The following is a 19,856-nucleotide window of genomic DNA, read 5'->3' as shown; positions in this document are numbered from 1 at the left end:
GAAGGATGTTGTGAAACTTGAAAGGCTTCAGTAAAGATTTAAAAGGATGTCACCAGGGTTGGAGGATTTGAACTATAGGCGAGGCTGAATAGACTGGGGCTGTTTTTCCTGGAGCATTGGAGGGTGAGGTTCGTAAAATCATGAGGGGCATGGATAGGATAAATAGACAAGGTATTTTCCCTGGGGTGAGGGAGTGTAGAACTAGAGGGCATAGGTTTAGGGTGAAAGGGGAAAGACATAAAATGGACCTAAGGTGCAACTTTTTCACGCAGAGGATGATGCATGTATGGAATGAGCTGCCAGAGGAAGTGGTGGAAGTTGGTACAATTACAGCATTTAAAAGGCATCTGGATGGGTATATGAATAGGAAGGTTTTAGAGGGATATGGGCCATGTGCTGGCAAATGGGTCTAGATTAGATCAGGATATCTGGTTGGCATGGATGAGTTGGACTGAAGGGTCTGTTTCTGTGCTGTACATCTCTATGACTCTAAGAGGATTGATGAGGGCAGAGCAGTAGATGTAATCTATATGGACTTCAGTTAGGCATTCGACAAGGTTCCCCATGGGAGATCGATTAGCAAGGTTAGATCTCACGGAGTACAAGAAGAACTAGTCATTTGGATACAGAACTCGCTCAAAGGCAGAAGAGAGAGAGTGGTGGTGGAGGGTTGTTTTTCAGAGTGGAGGCCTATGACCAGTGGAGTGCCACAAGGATCGGTGCTGGGCCCTCTACTTTTCGTCGTTTACAAAAATGATTTGGATGCAAGCATAAGAGGTTAGTAAGTTTGCAGATGACACCAAAATTGGAGGTGTAGTGGATAGTGAAGAGAGTTACCGCAGATTACAAAGGATCTGGACCAGATGGGCCAATGGGCTGAGAAGTGGCAGATGGAGTTTAATTCAGATAAATGCGAGGTGCTTCCAATTCTGGTCTCTTTCCTATCGGAAAGATGTTGTGAAAATTGAAAGGGTTCAGAAAAGATTTACAAGGATGTTGCCAGAGTTGGAGGAGTTGAGCTACACGGAGAGGCTGAACAGGCTGGGGCTGTTTTCCCTGGAGCGTCGGAGGCTGAGGGATGACTTATAGAGGTTTACAAAATCATGAGGGACATGGATAAATAGACAAAGTCTTTTCCCTGGGGTCGGGGAGTCCAGAACTCGATGGCATAGGTTTAGGGTGAGAGGGGAAAGATATAAAAGAGACCCAAGGGGCAACCTTTTCATGCAGAGGGTGATACGTGTATGGAATGAGCTGCCAGAGGATGTGGTGGAGGCTGGTACAATTGCAACATTTAAGAGGCATTTGGATGGGTATATGAATAGGAAGGGTTTAGAGGGATATGGGCCGGGTGCTGGCAGGTGGGACTAGATTGGGTTGGGATATCTGGTCAGCATGGATGGGTTGGACCAAAGGGTCTGTTTTCATGCTGTACATCTCTATGACTCTAAGTGTTGCCCGAGATGCACATTCACCTAAAAACATTAACTCAAACAGGGCCTATGCACGATCTTGTGGGTTGCTGCATGGCATGGTTGGTAGCAAATCTAACTTTATTGGTTAGCCAACAATGTGGTTTCAGTAATAATCAGTTTCTCAAGTTTAAATCATTAACTATTTACTAACATTAGCAAGCAAAAATTTCCTCAAATTAGAGGCAAAGGTCAGACTTCCATTAAATCCCGATTCCTAATGTTGCCTGCATCTACTGGTTGCCTTCTTCCTACAACAAAATGGCACACCACCCACAACATCAGCCAAAAACAAAAGGAAAAGAGAGAGGACAATGGAAAAAACAAACACACAAAAACAAATATGGAGAAGAAAACAAAAGAAAGAGTCAGGATTAGAAAGAAAAGAATTAAAGAACAAGGGACATGAAGACAGTGACAGGTAGAGTGTGACCACATTCTTCACCTTATTGTACACAGGGACAGAAGAAATTGACTAGTTTTTTTTAAAAAGAAAACCAACTGAAAACCATGAAATGTTATTGCCATTTGGCTTCCAATGCAAGGTTTGACAACAAAATGTGACCTATTTCAAAATGAATACTTTAAGGAAACAGCTCAGAAGCTAAAAATAAATGGTCCAACAACCAGCTTTTTACAAATATAAATCAGATATATCAAACAGTACCTTCTGCACCTGTAGTATCTTCAATTCCCTTAACTTCAGCAGTTGGAGTAACATCCATTTTCTCACTGACATTTTTAGAAACAAGTTCAGCTTCAGCTTTCTGAGTTTTAGCTTCCTGCTCTTTTTCTTTTTTCTGTCGCTCAGAATCATCCTTTTCTTTCTGCTTACGAAGTTTAGCCTTTTCCTCTTCCCGTTTCTTGCGCTCCCTTTCTTTCTTTTCTGCTTTCTTTTGTGCAGCTGTTTTTAGTTTGAATGCAGAATCTCCTCCATCCTCCCCTTCACTTTCACCTTTCTTCGCCTGATTACTTTTTTGATTCTTCTTGTTCTTTTGAGGGAACTCGCTGGATTCTTCATCACTGTCCGAGTTTGCTTTTGAGTTCTTAGTATCAACTTCCTCATCTTCTGAAAGTTCGAGTTTTTGTGCAAGACTTTGGGATCTCCCTTTAGGTATCTCAATGAACTCTTCTTCATCTGATTGCTCAGATTTTTGCTTCTGACCTTTGGTTTTTGGTAGTCCAAGCTCTTTACCTTCCATTTCATCATCTTCAAAACTAGATTTTGAGACTTTCTGGCCCTTCTTCTTCTTATCTTGCTTTTTATTGATTGGTTCGGATTCATCTTTTTCTTCTTTCTATTAGAATAAAAATAGTTTCAATAAAATATTGAACTTCCATTCCATTGCAAAACGTGAAATTGAAAATTATGCCAGCCCTGTCTGGGCCAACTTATTCAATTTAGCAGAAAGGGCTTTTTTTAGATAGAATTAAGATTCAATCTTGACCTAGAGTGCAGTTTGAGATCCAAAATGGCTAAAACTAAAAGCAGCTTTAAAGTCAAAAAGGTACTAAACACATCCTGCTAGTGCAGGAATGATTTTAAGTCTAATTGAAATTATCAAAAAAAGCACACTTTTTAACCTTTTGGAATATCTGAACACATCTGCAACTGGACACAAACTAATGCTGTCAGCTCTTATGAATATCAGAAAAAAACTTATGCTGACTTTTGTATGTTTTATATGATATAATGTTTTTCTGGCATTTCTAAATAATTGACAACAGTAAAACCTAGAAAATTTAAAGATGAATGAAAAAAATTAATTCAATGGAAATGAAGAGGGAACAAAAGAATTCAAACCCATTTTGCATTATGGGCAATGCACTTAGCATAGTGTTGTGCTGAAATTCTGCCAAGTTTTTTTTCACACAGGTAGGCAAGCTATGGAGACAAAAGTGTGGGATGGTAAAGGGGGGATGACAAAGGGAGGAGAGCAACAGTGGGCAGAGGAGAAAATTCTAGGAGACTTGAAAAACTGCAGAGGTACAAATGTAGTAGATTCTAAGGATACAGAGGGACTTACCATAAATAAGAATTTAAAATCAGACAATGTCATATCAGACACCAATATGAGTCAGCAAGAACAGAGTAATGAATAAGAAAAATTGTTGCAATATGGATCAAGTTTAAGTGAGCTCAAATTCAGAGAAGACTGGAGAATCCATGTCTAGAATTAACTAAAGTGTTAAAAGGGAGTGTTAAATACAAGCAATTTTTCACAGTAAATCAGCTGGAGATGGTGTGGAAATGGGTGATGGTACAAAGAAGGAAGTAAATGATATTTGGCACATACAGGGTATGGGATCGGAAACTTTAGATCAGAGAACATACAATATAGTTTATCTAGAACTAAAATATTAGTGCCAATTGGTCATTCCCTTTGTGATAATAAACACTGCAGGGCAAAAGCTAAATAAGTACAATTCTGGAAGTATCCTTCTCAAAAATGGCAAAACTAAGTTAAACCTTTACTTTGGCTGAAGATTTGGCTGCTTCATTATGACCCTTTGTTCCTTGAATCTCTAAAGAAAGTTCTTCAATTTCTTTTAGTATATCATCTTCCCTGGAATTTGAGAACAAAGAGAAACTCAGTACAGAAGAAAACACGCAAACACAAACACAAATAAAAACAAGCAATCCAAAACTAATACTTACTCAAAATCTTTTTTCTTCTTTTTACTAACTGGTTTAGGTTTGGGAGCTCCTGCTCCCTCAATCTCTGCTGCCAATGCATCAATATCAATATCATCCTTGGCACTAGGAACAAAAATAAATAATGTAAAGATTGTACTGTTTATTTTTCTGTATTTTTTATTGTGGACTAAAATGGAAAAAGAACTGCTGGGGAGAAAAAGGATTGTGAAAGGGATTGCTGCACTTTTTAAAAAAAAGGTTACTCTCACTCATTATAAATAAGGAGGTAGTGGTGTAGTGGTTACATCACTAGATGAAAAATCCATAGACCCAAGATAATGTTCTGGGAAATTGAATTCAATAAAAATCTGGAGTTAAAAGCCTAATGTTGACTATGGAGCCTTTGTTTGTGGTCACACAACTTTCCTGATTCATCAATGTCTTCTAGAGAAGCAAATCCACCAATCAGATCTGCTCCAAACTACTTATGACGCCAGATCCTCAGCATTGTAATTAACTCAACTGCCCTCTAGGCAATTAGGGATGGGCGATAAATTATGACCCAAGCAACAAATGAACTAACATTGCTGCTTTTTCATGCATTGCGGGAAGGTTAGTTACAGATGCGCTAATATCTGGGGGTGTATAAAAAAATGAGATTTGGCTGATTAGTCTGTGGAGTGATTGGCTCCTATGTAGTTAAAGGTGTGCAAACAGAACACCAGAAGGAAAGATGGTGTTTCTCATTCTACCTTTGGAAAAAAATAGCAATATCAAAAGGCTAAAAAAATCCATTTTATTTTTCCTCTCAGTGACGGAAAATTTATAGTTTTCAACCAGTAGCTAAAAGATTTTGCAATTTGCGAACCAGCCACTATGTGACGCCTGCAAGGAAATGTAAAGTACCTGGAGATGAGAAATTGATGAACAGCAAGGAAAAACGATCACATCTGTGAATCCCATGGAGTTAAATGTCAACAATTCATAGTTATGTACCTGCAGTTAGAGCCTATTTATTTGCAATAAATATAAATTCTAGTTGGGTAGAAAAGAAAACTTGGTCTGTGCTTTCTGCTAACCTTGGTGTAATAAAAAGGTAAATTGGAGAATTTTATATATGTGGATAAAGCCTATGACTTTTGTGACAAGTCTGAGGACAGCAGGGCTCGATTCCTAGGGTACTACTACAGTGTCGGGTGACAATATACCAATTTTTACACAAGAATGCCAATATTAATAGGGAATGCAACAGAATCTGAATCCCCATCCCTGATGGGCATAATTAATGTAATCTATATACATCAATAAATATGTAGGGTGAGAGTTGATTCTGAGACATAGGTCCTGAATCTAAATAAAGGAAAGTACGATGGCATGAGGTGTGAAAGTTATGAATGATGATGAATAGACAATGGCAAACATTTAAAGAGCACATGGAGGAATCGCAACAATTGTTCAATGCTGTCTGGCACAAAAATAAAAACAGGACAGATGGCTAACCATGGCTAACAAGGGAAATTTGGGATAGTGTTAGAACAAAAAGGGCCATATAAAATGGCCAAAAAAGCACACATGAGGATTGGGAACACATGAGGTTTAGATTTCAGCAAGGGAGAGCAAAGTATTAATTAAAGCGGGGAAATAGAGAATGAGCATAAGCTCACAGGAAAAATATAACCATAACCACATAACCAAAGAAGCTTTTGCAGAGAAAAAAAGATTGGTCAAGAAAAACATAGGTCCCTCAGTCAGAAACAGGGCAAATTGTAATCAGTAACAATTAAACACATTTAATTGACAGAATCAGCATGGATTAACAAAATGGAAATTATGCTCAAAACCACTGGAATATTAAAAGGATGTAACTGGCAGAACTGATAAACGCATGCCAGGGGATGTGGTTTACTTGGACTTTATGGAAGGCTCTCAATAAAGGTACCACATAAATAGATAAGGCCTTTTCCGTGGGTCGGAGGGTGCTTAAGGAGTCCAGAACTAGAGTGCATAGGCTTATGCCGAGACTGTTGCATGCATGGAATGAGCTCCCAGAGGAAGTGGCAGAGGCTGTACAATTATAACATTTAAAATTCATCTGGATGGGTATATGAATATGAAGGATTCAGAGGGATAATGGGCCAAGTTCTGGCGAATGGGACCAGCCCTAAATTCAGAATATCTGGTTGGCATCGACGAAGTGGACCAAAGGGTCTGTTCCCGTGCTGTACACCTCTATGACTGGAAAGGGTAAACATAGGAAGGATGGTCCCAATGAAGAAGGAGTCCAGAAGCATGAGTCACAATCTAAGGACACAGGATAAGTAATTTAGGGCTGAGATGAAGAGAAATTTCTTCATCCAGAAAGTGGTGAGCCTATTGAATTCTCTGCCACAAAAAGCGAATTAGTCGAGAACACTGAAGGATTTCAAGAAACGTTTGAAGTTTTCAAAGACAACACTAAAGATTTTTGTTAATCTTTCTGCTAAATTATTTTTTGACAGTAATATGAGCTTCTAAACAGCAGATACAAGTGATATTACAGTTGGCAATCAGGAAATGACAGTTTTATTTAGTAACTACATTTCATCATGGTGTTTGCATACCAGGGATCCACACACAGTTTGATGCAGCACATACAAAGGAGGCCATCAGGATGAGGGTAGTAATGGATGCGTTTTCTCCCCCCCTTGTCCAGTTCTTTATTCAGGTGTCCCTTCGGACACAGTCCATCTTTGGTCTCCACATGAAGTGGAAGATAGCTCAGGTGACTGCCGCTGCACAGAAGTGCGGAACAGGCCAGACCTGTCCCACATGTAACAACAACTTCACTAAATTTTTTTAAATTTGTTTATTTCAAAAATATACTTTATTCATAGAAAATTTTGATACATGTACAGTTGATGCCATTCAGATGCGTACTGTCTTTACTTTCCAAGAGCAAATTGTGTCATTGATATTTACCATTCTCTATGTTAACTGTTCAACCTCTTGGCATTTAGTGGAGGCATCAGCAGGGCCCAATTACTGAACAGATCCCCATTATTCTGCAGCAGAAGGACAGTGGGCTTTCCCCACTATGCCTTGCCCCAAGCTTCAGCGCAACGCTCAGCACGCAGTCCTGGACCTTTGAGTGTTGCAAACTGGCACATTCCATCAAGGTCAACTCCTTGAGCTGGAAGATCAACAAGTTTCGGGCAGACCAAACAGCATCTTTCATCAAGTTGATGGTCTTTCAGCCACAGTTGATGTTCGTCTCGGTTCACGCCACGAGGAACAGACCGTAGAGCACAGTGTCCCACATCACTCTTATCCATGAAGCGCCCAGCATCTTGGGTGATCCTGAATGGATCCAGCTCCTTGATATCAGGCTCATGACTTTCGGCTCTTCAGTGCGAATAACTGCTTCCAGACTGTAATATATGCACTGAAGTGATGCCTCTCCCTCTCAGCTGCCTGGTGCTCGATGCTCTTTCTGCTGCTGATCAGGGGGGTTGTTGCCAGGTGATCCTCCCTCCAGTGCAGGTGACTGCTTCCAGGCTGCAATGTATACGCCAAAGTGATGCCTCTCCTTCTTGGTCACCCTCTGCCGCCTCAGTTTCAAGTTGCATTCATGCACAGCTTAGATATTTAACAGATTTGCCACATTTATATACATGAATGCTGCGCTGAAAAGCAATCCTGCTGGCTTACAACATGAAGGAAAACAGTCAAACTTCTCAAAAAGTAAGCATCCTTCAGCAGACTTTTATAAGAAAATCAGCCAAAGAGAAACCAAGTCAAAATCATTAATTGCCAAACAGGAACCAGCTCCACAACAATTAGCCATTACAATTTGTAACATGACAAAATGACAAGAGGTCTGTTCTAATTCTGAATGATATGGTGAATTGTGAAGTGAAAAAAAATTGAATCAAACTCTCTTTGCCTATGAATGATGATTCCTACATTAATAGGATATTGGTGCTCTGCAAACAAGGGACGTGTTTTCTTGGACTGCATCTTGCTGACTAATTAGCCAAATTGAAAAATGAAAAGGCGAAGGCAGAAACTTTACAATTTAGGCCAACTTAATGACAAATCATAACACTTGCTTGAAAGTACAGCTGTACCAATTCTGCTCAATAGACTTCGTGACTGAGGCAATTTTTTTCCCCATACAAGATGCACACTAATTGAATAGATCCGCTCTGAGAGCTTACTGATGACCAAAAGTTGCAATGAGGCACATTGGTGAAAATTACTGATGCCAATGGGCAACAGGGAACACTTCATAAATTTCATCCTGTGTGTCACGGTCACCCTGAATTCCAAAGTGTGTTTTCTTTTAAAGAGGTCTACTGGAGACAATAGCTGCAGGAGCTTAAAAAAAATTCTTTCTGGAATCAAAGGGACACATTAACTAACACTGTCAAAGAAATTGCTAAACAGACTGCACTGCAACCTCTTGTGATGACAAAGATGAGAAGCTGATGACCCACTAAACAGCAAACCATCTCCTGGATGGTTTATCCCTCTTCACCTCAAGCTTAATAATTGGGTATATCCCATCTGTAACTATAAATGAATTAGGGAACCTTGTCCATGGTCTGGACATTACATATATCATGCAATAAATCATATATGAGTAAACTCTTAACACAGAGGTTAACATACCCCTGGCTTGTCTGTTACATAGTGCTTCTTTAGTAACAGTAAATTAAACTTTTCATTGAAAATCTTCGATCATGTATGTAATTATACCTGAATAGATGTCTTAACAGTATATAAAATAAACTTCTTAATTTTATTACATATGGCAAATTCCATTTTAAGGGTTTTGGCAAATTGCTGAATAAATTAGTCAAAAACTAATTTTAGTTGGATATTAACAGGCTTAGTAATTTTAATATAAAGTGAATTTTACACGACTTTCTGTACCCACTAATCTCACTGGAGTTAGCTTAATAATTTTAAGGGTGGAATAAATACAATGTTTTCTAATCATGCTTTGCAGGTACCTTGGATTTCACTAATCACTCAACATTTTCAAATTGACACATTTATTAGCTCTCAAATACTCCACAGGTCTAAATAAGAACTTTTATTTGTCAGGTGTATTCGAATATGTTAAAATGGATGCCTTATTCTAAAGGACACTCATTTTTTTTAAAAAGGAGTGTATACAAGTTGTGCAACCGCAGGATTCAAATTATCAGCTATTAAAACTCTCTATTTGTTGCTGAGAGACCAATCTCATTTCTTTTTCCTCAACATCTCAAAACTGTCAGCTGATCATTTGGGGAGAAAAATCTTCTAATTCACACACACATCATTTCAATGATTAATTTACCCAATGTCCACACTTCAGGCCAAGGCTCCACTAAAAATCAACTTCTGCAAGCTTCATGATCCACATTGTTTGATGAGCTCTGTCAGTTTGGATCTTGGAATATTTACACAGTGAATTGTGCATATCTACAGCAATGGCACAATACAAGTTGGTGTAATTGATTCTCTTCCTCAAATGAATGAATTTCAAGGTATTATTGTCAAATTCATCCACATTTTTGCTCTACCATTTCTGAGCAATCTTCTCCAACTAGATGCTAGGTAAAAACAATGACTGCAGATGCTGGAAACCAGATTCTGGATCAGTGGTGCTTTATTCCTGATGAAGGGCTTTTGCCCGAAACGTCGATTTCACTGCTCATTGGATGCTGTCTGAACTGCTGTGCTCTTCCAGCACCACTGATCCAGAATCCAACTAGATGCTGCCAACTCATATACCATGGGCTTCTCTGACACTGATATCCATTTCTTTCTCTCTGCCATGATGCTTTTGTCACATATCTCTACAATTCACTAATAAAGACATTTCACCTTCATGTTTTTGTCTGTGCCTTCAAAAGCCTTCTAAATACATTTTCCAACAGCAAGTCTCACCTATCCTGTAAAATGGGCTCAGTGGGAAAATGGGAACCAATTGTTTTAAAATACAAAAATATTTCCTTTTACAAGAGCATAAAGCACCACCTCATTCACCATAGAACCACAGTAAAAAAAATTGGAGTCAAATTGAAAGTCAGTAGCTTCTGATTATCACAACACTCTGTAATATCAATAAATCATAGAATCACAGAATCAATCCCTGAAATGTGGAAGCAGGCCACTCAGGCCATCAAGTCCACACTGATCCACATCTCTTACCCTATCTCTGTAATCCTGCATTTCCCATGGCTAATCTACCTAGCCTGCAGATCCCTGACATTATGGGCAATTTAGCATAGTCACTCCAGCTAACCTGCACATCTTTGGACTGTGGGAGGAAATCAGAGCATTCGGAGGAAACCCACGTAAACACAAAGAGAATGTGGAAACTCCACACACTCAGAATGGCCTAAGGGTGGAATTGAACCCTGGTCCCTGGCACTGAGAGGTAGCAGTGAGCCACAAAGTAATACATACAGTAGTAGCAAACTGCAAAAATAAAGCATGAGTTAACTTACAAATTTTTCACTCCTGCCAAGAGGAGCATGTTACTTCCACTGCATTCTTCCCATAAACAAATAACCAAAAGGCATTTGTCATAATAAGGACAAATATAAACTCGAACCTATTCTACACCTTTCCCCAACTCAGTCTGCTTATTCTGCTTACTAATGTAGCCAAAGGAAATGCGCATTTGCACCTACCAAGGTGAATAAGACCATGTCAAGCTTTTTAAAATCTGCTTCAAAAAATATCAGACCGTATTTTGTGCAAGAAGTGTTTCTTTTTATAAATGACAATATTAAGACCAAAGGCTTGCAATGCTAAGCTGGCCCAATAACGGCCTCAGCCAAAATTTTAAAAATGAAAATTAGAAAGGCTCCAGACCTGATCCCCATTTACATAGCATTTGTTAGCCAATTAGCCCGTGGGTAGACAAGCTGGAGGCTGGAAGAACACAGCAAGCCAGGCAGCATCAGGAGGTGGAGAAAACATTTCGGGTGTAACCCTTCTTCAGGACTGGGGGTGGCTGTTTCAACAAGAAGTTTCAATCTTCTTATCCTCACCTTAAAACTCAGAGTTAGCCTGTTTCCACATAAAGCTTTTATTCAGTAGGCATGGCTATACTTGGTTTCTTAACAGCAAACTTCTGTACTCACTCTACACCATGTCTCTAATTCATATCTCTTCAAGAGACCATTAAGCTGTTAACATAATTGATTTATTCCTCACCAGGGGGTCACTTAACTTATGCATTCAACAGCCTTGTAGAATATTCTCTTCTATGTCACTTAAGCTTTCACCACGCAGAACTTTTCTTTTGCACTGTTTTTAGAGACTGCTGAAATGCATTGGTAAACCAAAGCTCGCACAGGCCTTATCTCTCCAATGAATGTACTTACCAACGCATCTTCTCCCAAACTTTGTACTTACCTCTCTGAAAGAAACTTACCCACTCATTAGTCGTCTGAATGGTGCTATCTTTCTAAAAAGAAACACATTTCTATCTCTGCCACTTTGTGCCAGAGGATATCTTGTTGCTGCACCCTATTTTATATTTCTCTTCAGAATCACTGAAGTATTGTGGTGCAGGAGAAGGCCATTCAACCCATGCCATCTTCAGCAACTTTGCAAATGAAAATTATGACTTAGTGCCACTCTCCCTTGCCGGCTTCCCATATCCTTGCACATTAAATAGAAATAATCATCTCAAGCTGTTGAATGCCTCAATTAAACCAGTGTCGACCACATTCCTAGGCAGCTTATTCCAGACTTGACCCATGAGGTAGTTCTTTTCTCAAATCACATTTACGACTTTTGCAATTCACTTGAAATCTGTACCATCACATTTTTGATCCTTTGATGAATGGAAAGAATTTCTCCCTAGCTACTCTATGCAGCCTCATGATTTTGAGAACCTCTCTTAAATCTCCTATTAGCCTGCTTCTCTTCATGATCAGTTCCAATCTCTCCAATCTACCATTTTAACTGAAGTATATCATCCCTGAAACAACTCTTGTAAATCTCTCCCAGATTCTCTCCAAACCTTTCACATCACTCCTGTGGTGTAACTGACCAGTAGCACGGAATTTCCTAGATGGACAATCATACTGGTTAGCGAGTGGTTGCCAATAACAATAGTATGGCACCCAGAGTTGCACATGAAATTACAGTCGGAGTCTAACAAGTGTCGTATATAAAGTTCAGCCAAATCTCTTTAATCTTGAACCCTGTTAATAAAGTCCAGATTATTGTTTGCTCTAAAAACTGCTCTCCTGCCAATTTCTATGCACATATCTACCCACATCCCTCTGCTCCTGCACCCTCTTAAGTCTTGCACAGTTCTTTTATGTTGTCGGTCCATGTTCATCAATGCAAATTCTCTGAACTGAACTTCATCTGCCACTGAATCAAAGATGTTTTGAGAAATTAAAACTCATGTATCAACTACATCATTAGCTGCTTTTTTTAAGATCATAGGCTGAAGCTCATCAAAACAAAAGCACTTGATAGGCCACAGTTCCAACAATTTACCAAAATCCACTTCTTTTGAGATTGTGACTTTCTCCAATTAATAAGCTTCCTTTTTGTTTTGTTTAAACCTCCCTCCCATATTTCTACTTGAAAGCTATGATGATTCTGACTCCAAGTCTAATGATAGTTAACATTTCAAGTTGTGACCTATTACTGTCCACAATGCTGTCAGACCTAATGTGCATTTGCAGCATTTTAACATTTATTTTATTTTCCAGCATCCACAGTATTTTGCTTGTGTTCAAAACATAGCACATTGTATATTTTACAATCCCTGAATTCTAGATTGTTCAGTCATGCACCACTTTCTCTCAGGTTTCTTCATCTATACACATCAATGTAATCTTTGTCAAGATTCCTTCCTCTTACACTTAGTCCTGCTCACACAAACAACCAAAAATCGATCTTTCTTAGTGTCTCATTTTATGAATTTAACCTCTGTCACTGAAGATTAATGATGACTTGTTTCATAACTTTGAGCAATAGATCAATGAGCAAATTGCAGTTGCCAACGTTCATGGTTTTAAAAAGCAGAAATATGCTGTCGACCCAGCTGCCATATACAATATAATGCCTACTATTAAATGATACTTTTTCAAAATATTCATTCACGAGATCAGGGTACCGTTGGCTAGACCAGAATTTATTGTCTTCCCTAACTGCCCAGAGGACAGATGATAATCTGGAATCACACAAATTCCAGACCAGGTTAGAATGGCAGATTTCCTTCTCTGAAGAACATCAGCGAACCAAATGGGTTTTCTGACAATTGACACTGTTTTTGTATCAAGATGGAGAGTGAGAAAGTTGATTCAGAGACTAGGCTGCTGAATCTTAATAAATGAAACTATGAAGATATGAGGTGTGAGTTGGCATTGATAGATCGGGGAGAGTTATTGAAAGGGATGACAGTGGATAGGCAATGGCAAACATTCAAGGAATGCATGGAGGAACTGCAGTAACTGTTTATTCCTGTCCAGCACAAAAGCAAAATGGGTAAGAGGGCCAATCCATGGACTACAAAGGAAATTAGAAATTGTATCCAAACCAAGGAAGAAGCTTACAGATTGGCTAAGAAAAACAATATGCCTGGAGATTGAGAGCTGTTTAAAATTCAGCAAAGAAGGACCCAGGGATTGATTAAGAAAGAGAAAATACAGTGCGAAAGTAAGCTTGCAGGAAACATAATGAATGACACGAAGAATTTCTAGTGGTATGTGAACAGAATAAGGTTAGTGAAGACAAATGTAGGTCTTCTACAGACAGAAACGGAAGAATGTATAATAGGGGACAAAGAAATGGCTGAGTAACTGAATATATATTTTGGCTATGTCTTCACAAAAGAGGACACAAATCAGATACCAGAAATTTTACAGAATGCTAAACTTATTGAGAGAGAAGAGCTAAGGGAAATCAATATTAGTAGAAAAATGGTGTTGAAAAAATTGATGGGATTGAAGATGGATAAATCCTTAGGGCGAGATGATCTACATTCCAGAGTACTTAAGAAAGTGGCTCTAGAAATAGTGGCTGCATTGGTGGTCATCTTCCAAGATTCTATAGACCCTGGAAGAATCCCTGTAAATTGGAGGGTAGCTAATGTTACTCCAGTATTCAAAAGACATGGTAGAGAAATCAGGGAATTCTCGACCAATAAGACGAACTTCGACAGTGAGGAAAACTCTCGAATCAATTATCAAGGATTTTATAGCAGAGCATTTACAAAGCAGTGGCAGAGTCAGCACGGATTTATGAAGGGGAATTCATGCTTGACAAATCTGTTAGAATTCCTTGAAGATGTAACTACTAGAGTTGATAAGGTATATTTAGACTTTCAGAAAGCATTTGACAAAGCCCGCTTAAGAGGATATTGTGCAAGATTGAAGCATATGGAACTGGGGGGAGCGTATTGAGATGGATAGAAAACTAGTTGGCAGGGAGTAAACAAAGAGTAGGAATTAATGGATCTTTTTCAAATTGGCAGGCAGTAACTAGTGGGGTGCCAGAGGGATCAGTGCTAGGACCTCAGCTATTCACACTATATATTGATGATTAGGGTGAGGAAACAAAATGTAACATCTCAAAGTTTGCAGATGATACCAAGTTGGATGGGAGAATGAACTGTGACGAGGATGCAAAGATGCTTCAGCATGATCTGAACTGGGTGAGTGAGTGGGCAAATCAATGGCAGATGAGTATAATTTGGATAAATGTGAGTTTATTCACTTTGGAAGCAAAAACAAAATGACAACTGATTGAACAGCTGTAAAATGGGAGAGGGAAGTGCGCACCAGTCGCTGAAGGTAGGTATGCAGGTGCATCAGGCAGTAAAGAAGGCAAATTGTATTTGTACATTGGCCTTCATTGTGAGACGTTTCAGGTACAGGAACAGGGATGCATTGTTTCAGTTATACAGGGCCCTGATGAGGCCACATATAGAATACTGTGCAGTTTTGGTCTCCTTTTCTGAGAAAGGATACTCTTGCTCTCAAGGACGTGCAATAAAGATTTACCAGGATGATTCCAGGGATGGCAGGACTGACATATGAGGACAGATTGACTAGGTTAGGATTGTTTTCACTGGAGATCAGACAAGTGATGGTGGGGAAATCTCACAGAGACTTATAAAATCATAACAGGACAAGACATGGTAGATGCAGAGAGGATGATCCCCATGGTGGATGCATCCAAAACCAGGGATCACAGTCCAAGGACTTGGGATGGACCATTTCGGATGGAGATGAAGAAACGTATCTCCACCAAAGTGTGGTGAGACTGTGGAATTCAATGCCAAAGAATATAGTTGATGCCAAAACATTTAATGTATTCAAGGGGCAACACTTAGGTCAAAGGGGACAAAGGTTATGGGGAGAGAGCAGAATTAGGCGATTGAGTTGGATAATCAGCCATGGTCATGATGAATGGCAGAACAGGCTTGAAGGGCCGAATGGCCTCCTCCTGTTTTTCTGTTTCTATGAATTCACAGTCATCATTAGTCTGTTAATTGCAGGATTTTAAATTAATTCAAATTCCACCACTTGCCATAGTGGGATTCGAACTCCGGTCACCAACTTATTAACAGTCTGCCAGTAATACCACCAGTCCGTTGCCTCCTTTTTGATCAAATTTTCTAGCTAGCTCAGAAGTTTAAAAACTTGTGTGTGAACACTTTTATGTTGTTAATAGCAGGATTGAATACCTGATAAGGTGCAAGGAACTGCACCCAAGTGCTACATGTAGGTCACAAGATGTGCTGGTTCATTCCAGCCTATCAATAGAAAGGTGAACTTATTTATATCTCGTAACATAGAAGGTAAAATTCCCACGGAATTACAGAATTCAGGTATGGTCATTGAACAGGTGATTAGTTATACAGGCAAACTAATTTTCAAAGCTTTTCATGTTAACATAGAACATTACAGCACTGTACAGGCCCTGTGACCCTCAATGTTGTGCCAAGCTGTAAAACCAATCTAAAGCCCATCTATCCTACACTATTCAATTATTATCCAAATGTTTATCCAATGACCAGTTAAATGCTCTAATGTTGGTGAGTCTACTACTATCGCAGGCAGGGCGTTCCACACCCTTATTATTCTAAGTAAAAAAACTACCTCTGACATCTATCCTGTATACATTATCCCTCAATTTAAAGCAATGTCCCCTCACTCTAGCCATCACCGTCTGAGAGAAAAGGCTCTCACTGTCTGCCCTATCTAATCTTCTGATCATCATGTATGCATCTATTAAGTCACCTCTTAACCTTCTTCTCTGTACTGAAACAGCCTCAAATCCCTCAGTCTTTCCTCATCAGACGATCTCTCCATACCAGGCAACATCCTGGTAAATCTCCTCTGCACCCTTTTCAAAGTTTCCATATTTTCCTATAGTGCAGTGAGCAGAACTGTATGCAATACTCTAAGAGTGGCCGTACCAGAGTTTTGTACAGCTGCAACATGACCTCATTGCTCTGAACCTCAATCCTTCTAACAATAAAAGTTAACACACTGTACGCCGTCTTAACAATCCTATCAACCTGGGTGACAACTTTCAGGGATCTATGCACATGAACATCAAGATCTCTCTGCTCACCCACACTACCAAGAACATTACCATTAGCCAGTCCTCTGTATTTCTGTTACTCCTCCCAAAGTGAATCACCTCACACTTTTCTGCATTAAATTCCATTTGCCACCTCTCAGCTCAGCTCTGCAGCTTATCCATGTCCTCTGTAACCTGCAACAACCTTTCACACTGTCCACAACTCCTGTGACCTTCATGTCATTTGCAAATTTACTAACCCATTCATCTACGCTCTCATCCAGATCATTTCTAAACATGCCAAACAGCAGTGGCCCCAAAACAGTTGCTTGCAGTACACCACTACAAACTGAACAGGATGAACATTTCCCATCAACCACTACCCTCTGTCTTCTTACAGCTAGCGAATTTCTGATCCAAACCCACTAAATCATACTCAATCCCATGCCTTCATATTTTCTGCAATAGCCTACTGTGGGGAACCTTGTCAAACACTTTACTGAAATCCATATACGCCACATCAACTGCTTTACCCTCATCCAACTGTTTGGTCACCTTCTCAAAGAACTCAATAAGGTTTGTGAGGTACGACCTACCCTTCACAAAACCGTATTGATTATCCCTAATCAAATTACTCCTCTCTCTTATAATTCTTTCCAAAATTTCATCCACAACCAAAGTAAGGCTCACTGGTCAATAATTACCAGGGTTATTCCCCTTCTTGAACAAAGGGACATTTGCCATCCTCCAGTCTTCAGGTACTATTTCTATAGACAACGACGACATTAAGATCAAATCCAAAGGCTCTGCAATCTCCTCCCTGGCTCGAGAATCCTAGGATAAATCTCATCCAATCCAAGGGTTTTATCTATTTTCACACTTTCCAGAATGGCTAACACCTCCTCCTTGTGAACTTCAATCCTGCCTAGTCTAATAGCCTGTACCTCAGTATTCTCCTCATCAACATGATCTTGTTCCTGTGAGAATACTGATTAAAAATATTCATTTAGGACCTCTCCTCTCTCTTCGGACTCCAAGCTCAACTTCCCATTACTGTCCTTGACAGACCCTAATCTTACCCTAGATATTCTTTTATTCCTGACATACCTATAGAAAATGTTATGGTTTTCCTTGATCCTACCTGCCAAAGAATTCCCATGTCCCCTCCTGGCTCTTCTTAGCTCTCTCTTTAGGTCCTTCCTGGCTAACGGTTGAGCTTCATCAAACAGAATCTGAAAATGTTAGATATCCTTTTCAATGGACAAACTGATCACTGAAACTGGGGCAACCTTCAGAATAAGGCAAATCTAACTAGATCCTTAGATGCTAAAACTACTCTAATTAGATACATACTGCAACATGAATAAGTTAGCAAAGGGCTCACTAAGTGCACTGATATGCTTGCAAGTTCTATTTTTAACTGTAACTAGGATTATGGAAGGGGTCTAGTGGCACAGCAATAGTATGCCAACCTCTGAGCCAGAACATCCAATTTCAAGTACCACCTGCTTCAGAGGTATGTTATAACACATCTGACCAGGTTGATTGTGCAATTAGTTTACAGTACTCAGAATCATCCAGGTTCACAAAGCAGAAGATAACAAATTGATAAAGCCAAGGCAACATAAGCAGCCACATTTTGACAAAGATTTGCAACTGATATCATAATAAGGGATGAAGTTATACTCTACACTAATCTTCAGTCTATAAGTTATGGTGGAAACATCATGTTCACACAGCCTGTCTTTGCCACTTCAACAGGATTGTTAACATACTTAAAAATCCATAATGAGTCAAACTTATATAAAGTCTGCATCGGATTAATATCTTCTGGTTATGGCACATAATCTTGAGGGCAAGAAAATTGTGATGTACCTTTAACACGACCCTAAAACTACTGGATTTAAACCATACGTAGAAACAAAATTCTAGCTCATGCGATTCCTTAAAAACGTAACGTAGGTTCAGAGAGGAAAGGAGTGAAGAGAGCCTCCCATTTCCATAAAACAAAGTAATGTTAACCCCAATCAGTAGCACACCAACTTGACCGTCTTGCGTCATGTCAGCAGTAGGGACACAGGCTTCTCCGCACTCGAGCAGGAGGACCAGATCCGTCCAGCGGCCTACTCAAGGAACCCTCTCCCTTAATTCCTCCCATCGCCCGCAGCAACCAATCTCATCTACGGCAAGTAAACTAAAGGGTAAATAGCTGTACACTCACTTATTCTCGCTCTTGTTTTTCTGTTTTTTCCCCATGTTTTTCACACTGTTGCCTCACTCTGTCACTTTTTAAAATCTCTTTCAGACATATGGTAGGTGCCTGAATCTGCGCATGCGCTACGACGTGTTGCGTCGGTGACTGATGTGACTTCTGATTGGCTGTCTGCCGCCTGTCAATCATTCGTGCGGAAACAGAAAGTCCAAGTAGTGCTGTACATGATTTGGAGATGTTGGTGTTGAACTGGGGTGTACAACGTTAAAAATCACACAGCACTAGGTTATACTCCAACAGATTTATTTGGAAGCACTAGCTTTTGGAGCACTGCTCCTTTATTAGGTGGTTGTGGAGTATAAGATCATAAGACATAGAATTTATAGCAAACGTTTACAGTGTGATGTAACTGAAATTATATATTGAAAAAGACCCGTATTGTCTCTGATCTTTCAGAATGAATATGTTGGTTTCAGTTCTTTAGTACGTAAATAGCAGAACTTTTTAAAAGTTTCTCATATGAACTTTAACAATTGGTGTCATATCAGTCCAGGTAATGCATTGAAGGTGTGAGGTACACTGTGTGAGATTGTCTGTGCCATAATGTTCAGACTGATTCTTATCTAAAAAAACAGATTTATAAAATCGCACAAGGATTCATGCAGTTTTTGAGCAGAATAAAATGTAATTCTGCAAGTACAAATTCACCCCACAAGCTTATGTGGGTGTGTGTGGTGGTGGTTGGGAGGGGGTGCAGTGTTATGAGTGTAAAGAGGTATAAGTCCGTCTATGCTTGTGAGTGTATGTGTGAGTATATGAGAGAGGGTCTGCATGAGTGTATGGGTCTGTAGAAGTGTGTGTGTCTCTGTAGGAGTGTGTATGTGTGTAGGAGGATCTATCTGTAAAGTGTGCATCTGTCTGTGTGTGTTAGCCAGTCTGTGTGTGTATAGTGCAGTGGGGTCACCTGCAGTGTGACATGAACCCAAGGTGCCAG

At 39.6% G+C, this 19,856-nt stretch overlaps 1 protein-coding gene across 1 annotated transcript in view; it reads right to left on the bottom strand.

Annotated features, from left to right (window-relative positions):
* eif5b (eukaryotic translation initiation factor 5B) overlaps positions 1-18,976 on the bottom strand; it is a 77,269-nt gene extending 58,293 nt beyond the window's left edge. The window contains exons 1-4 of the mRNA XM_060826005.1: positions 18,872-18,976; positions 4,132-4,233; positions 3,949-4,039; positions 2,140-2,770 (exon numbers count right to left, since the gene is read on the bottom strand). Of these exons, the coding sequence (XP_060681988.1) occupies positions 2,140-2,770; positions 3,949-4,039; positions 4,132-4,233; positions 18,872-18,906 (859 nt within the window). The 5' untranslated portion in view covers positions 18,907-18,976. The remainder of the gene's footprint in view (positions 1-2,139; positions 2,771-3,948; positions 4,040-4,131; positions 4,234-18,871) is intronic.
* Positions 18,977-19,856: the final 880 nt, after the last annotated feature.

This window comes from Hemiscyllium ocellatum, chromosome 6, assembly GCF_020745735.1.
Source record: "Hemiscyllium ocellatum isolate sHemOce1 chromosome 6, sHemOce1.pat.X.cur, whole genome shotgun sequence".
In the NCBI taxonomy this organism is placed as follows: domain Eukaryota; kingdom Metazoa; phylum Chordata; class Chondrichthyes; order Orectolobiformes; family Hemiscylliidae; genus Hemiscyllium; species Hemiscyllium ocellatum.
Note: the sequence above shows the minus strand (reverse complement) of the source record. Positions and strands in the feature narration are given on the sequence as shown.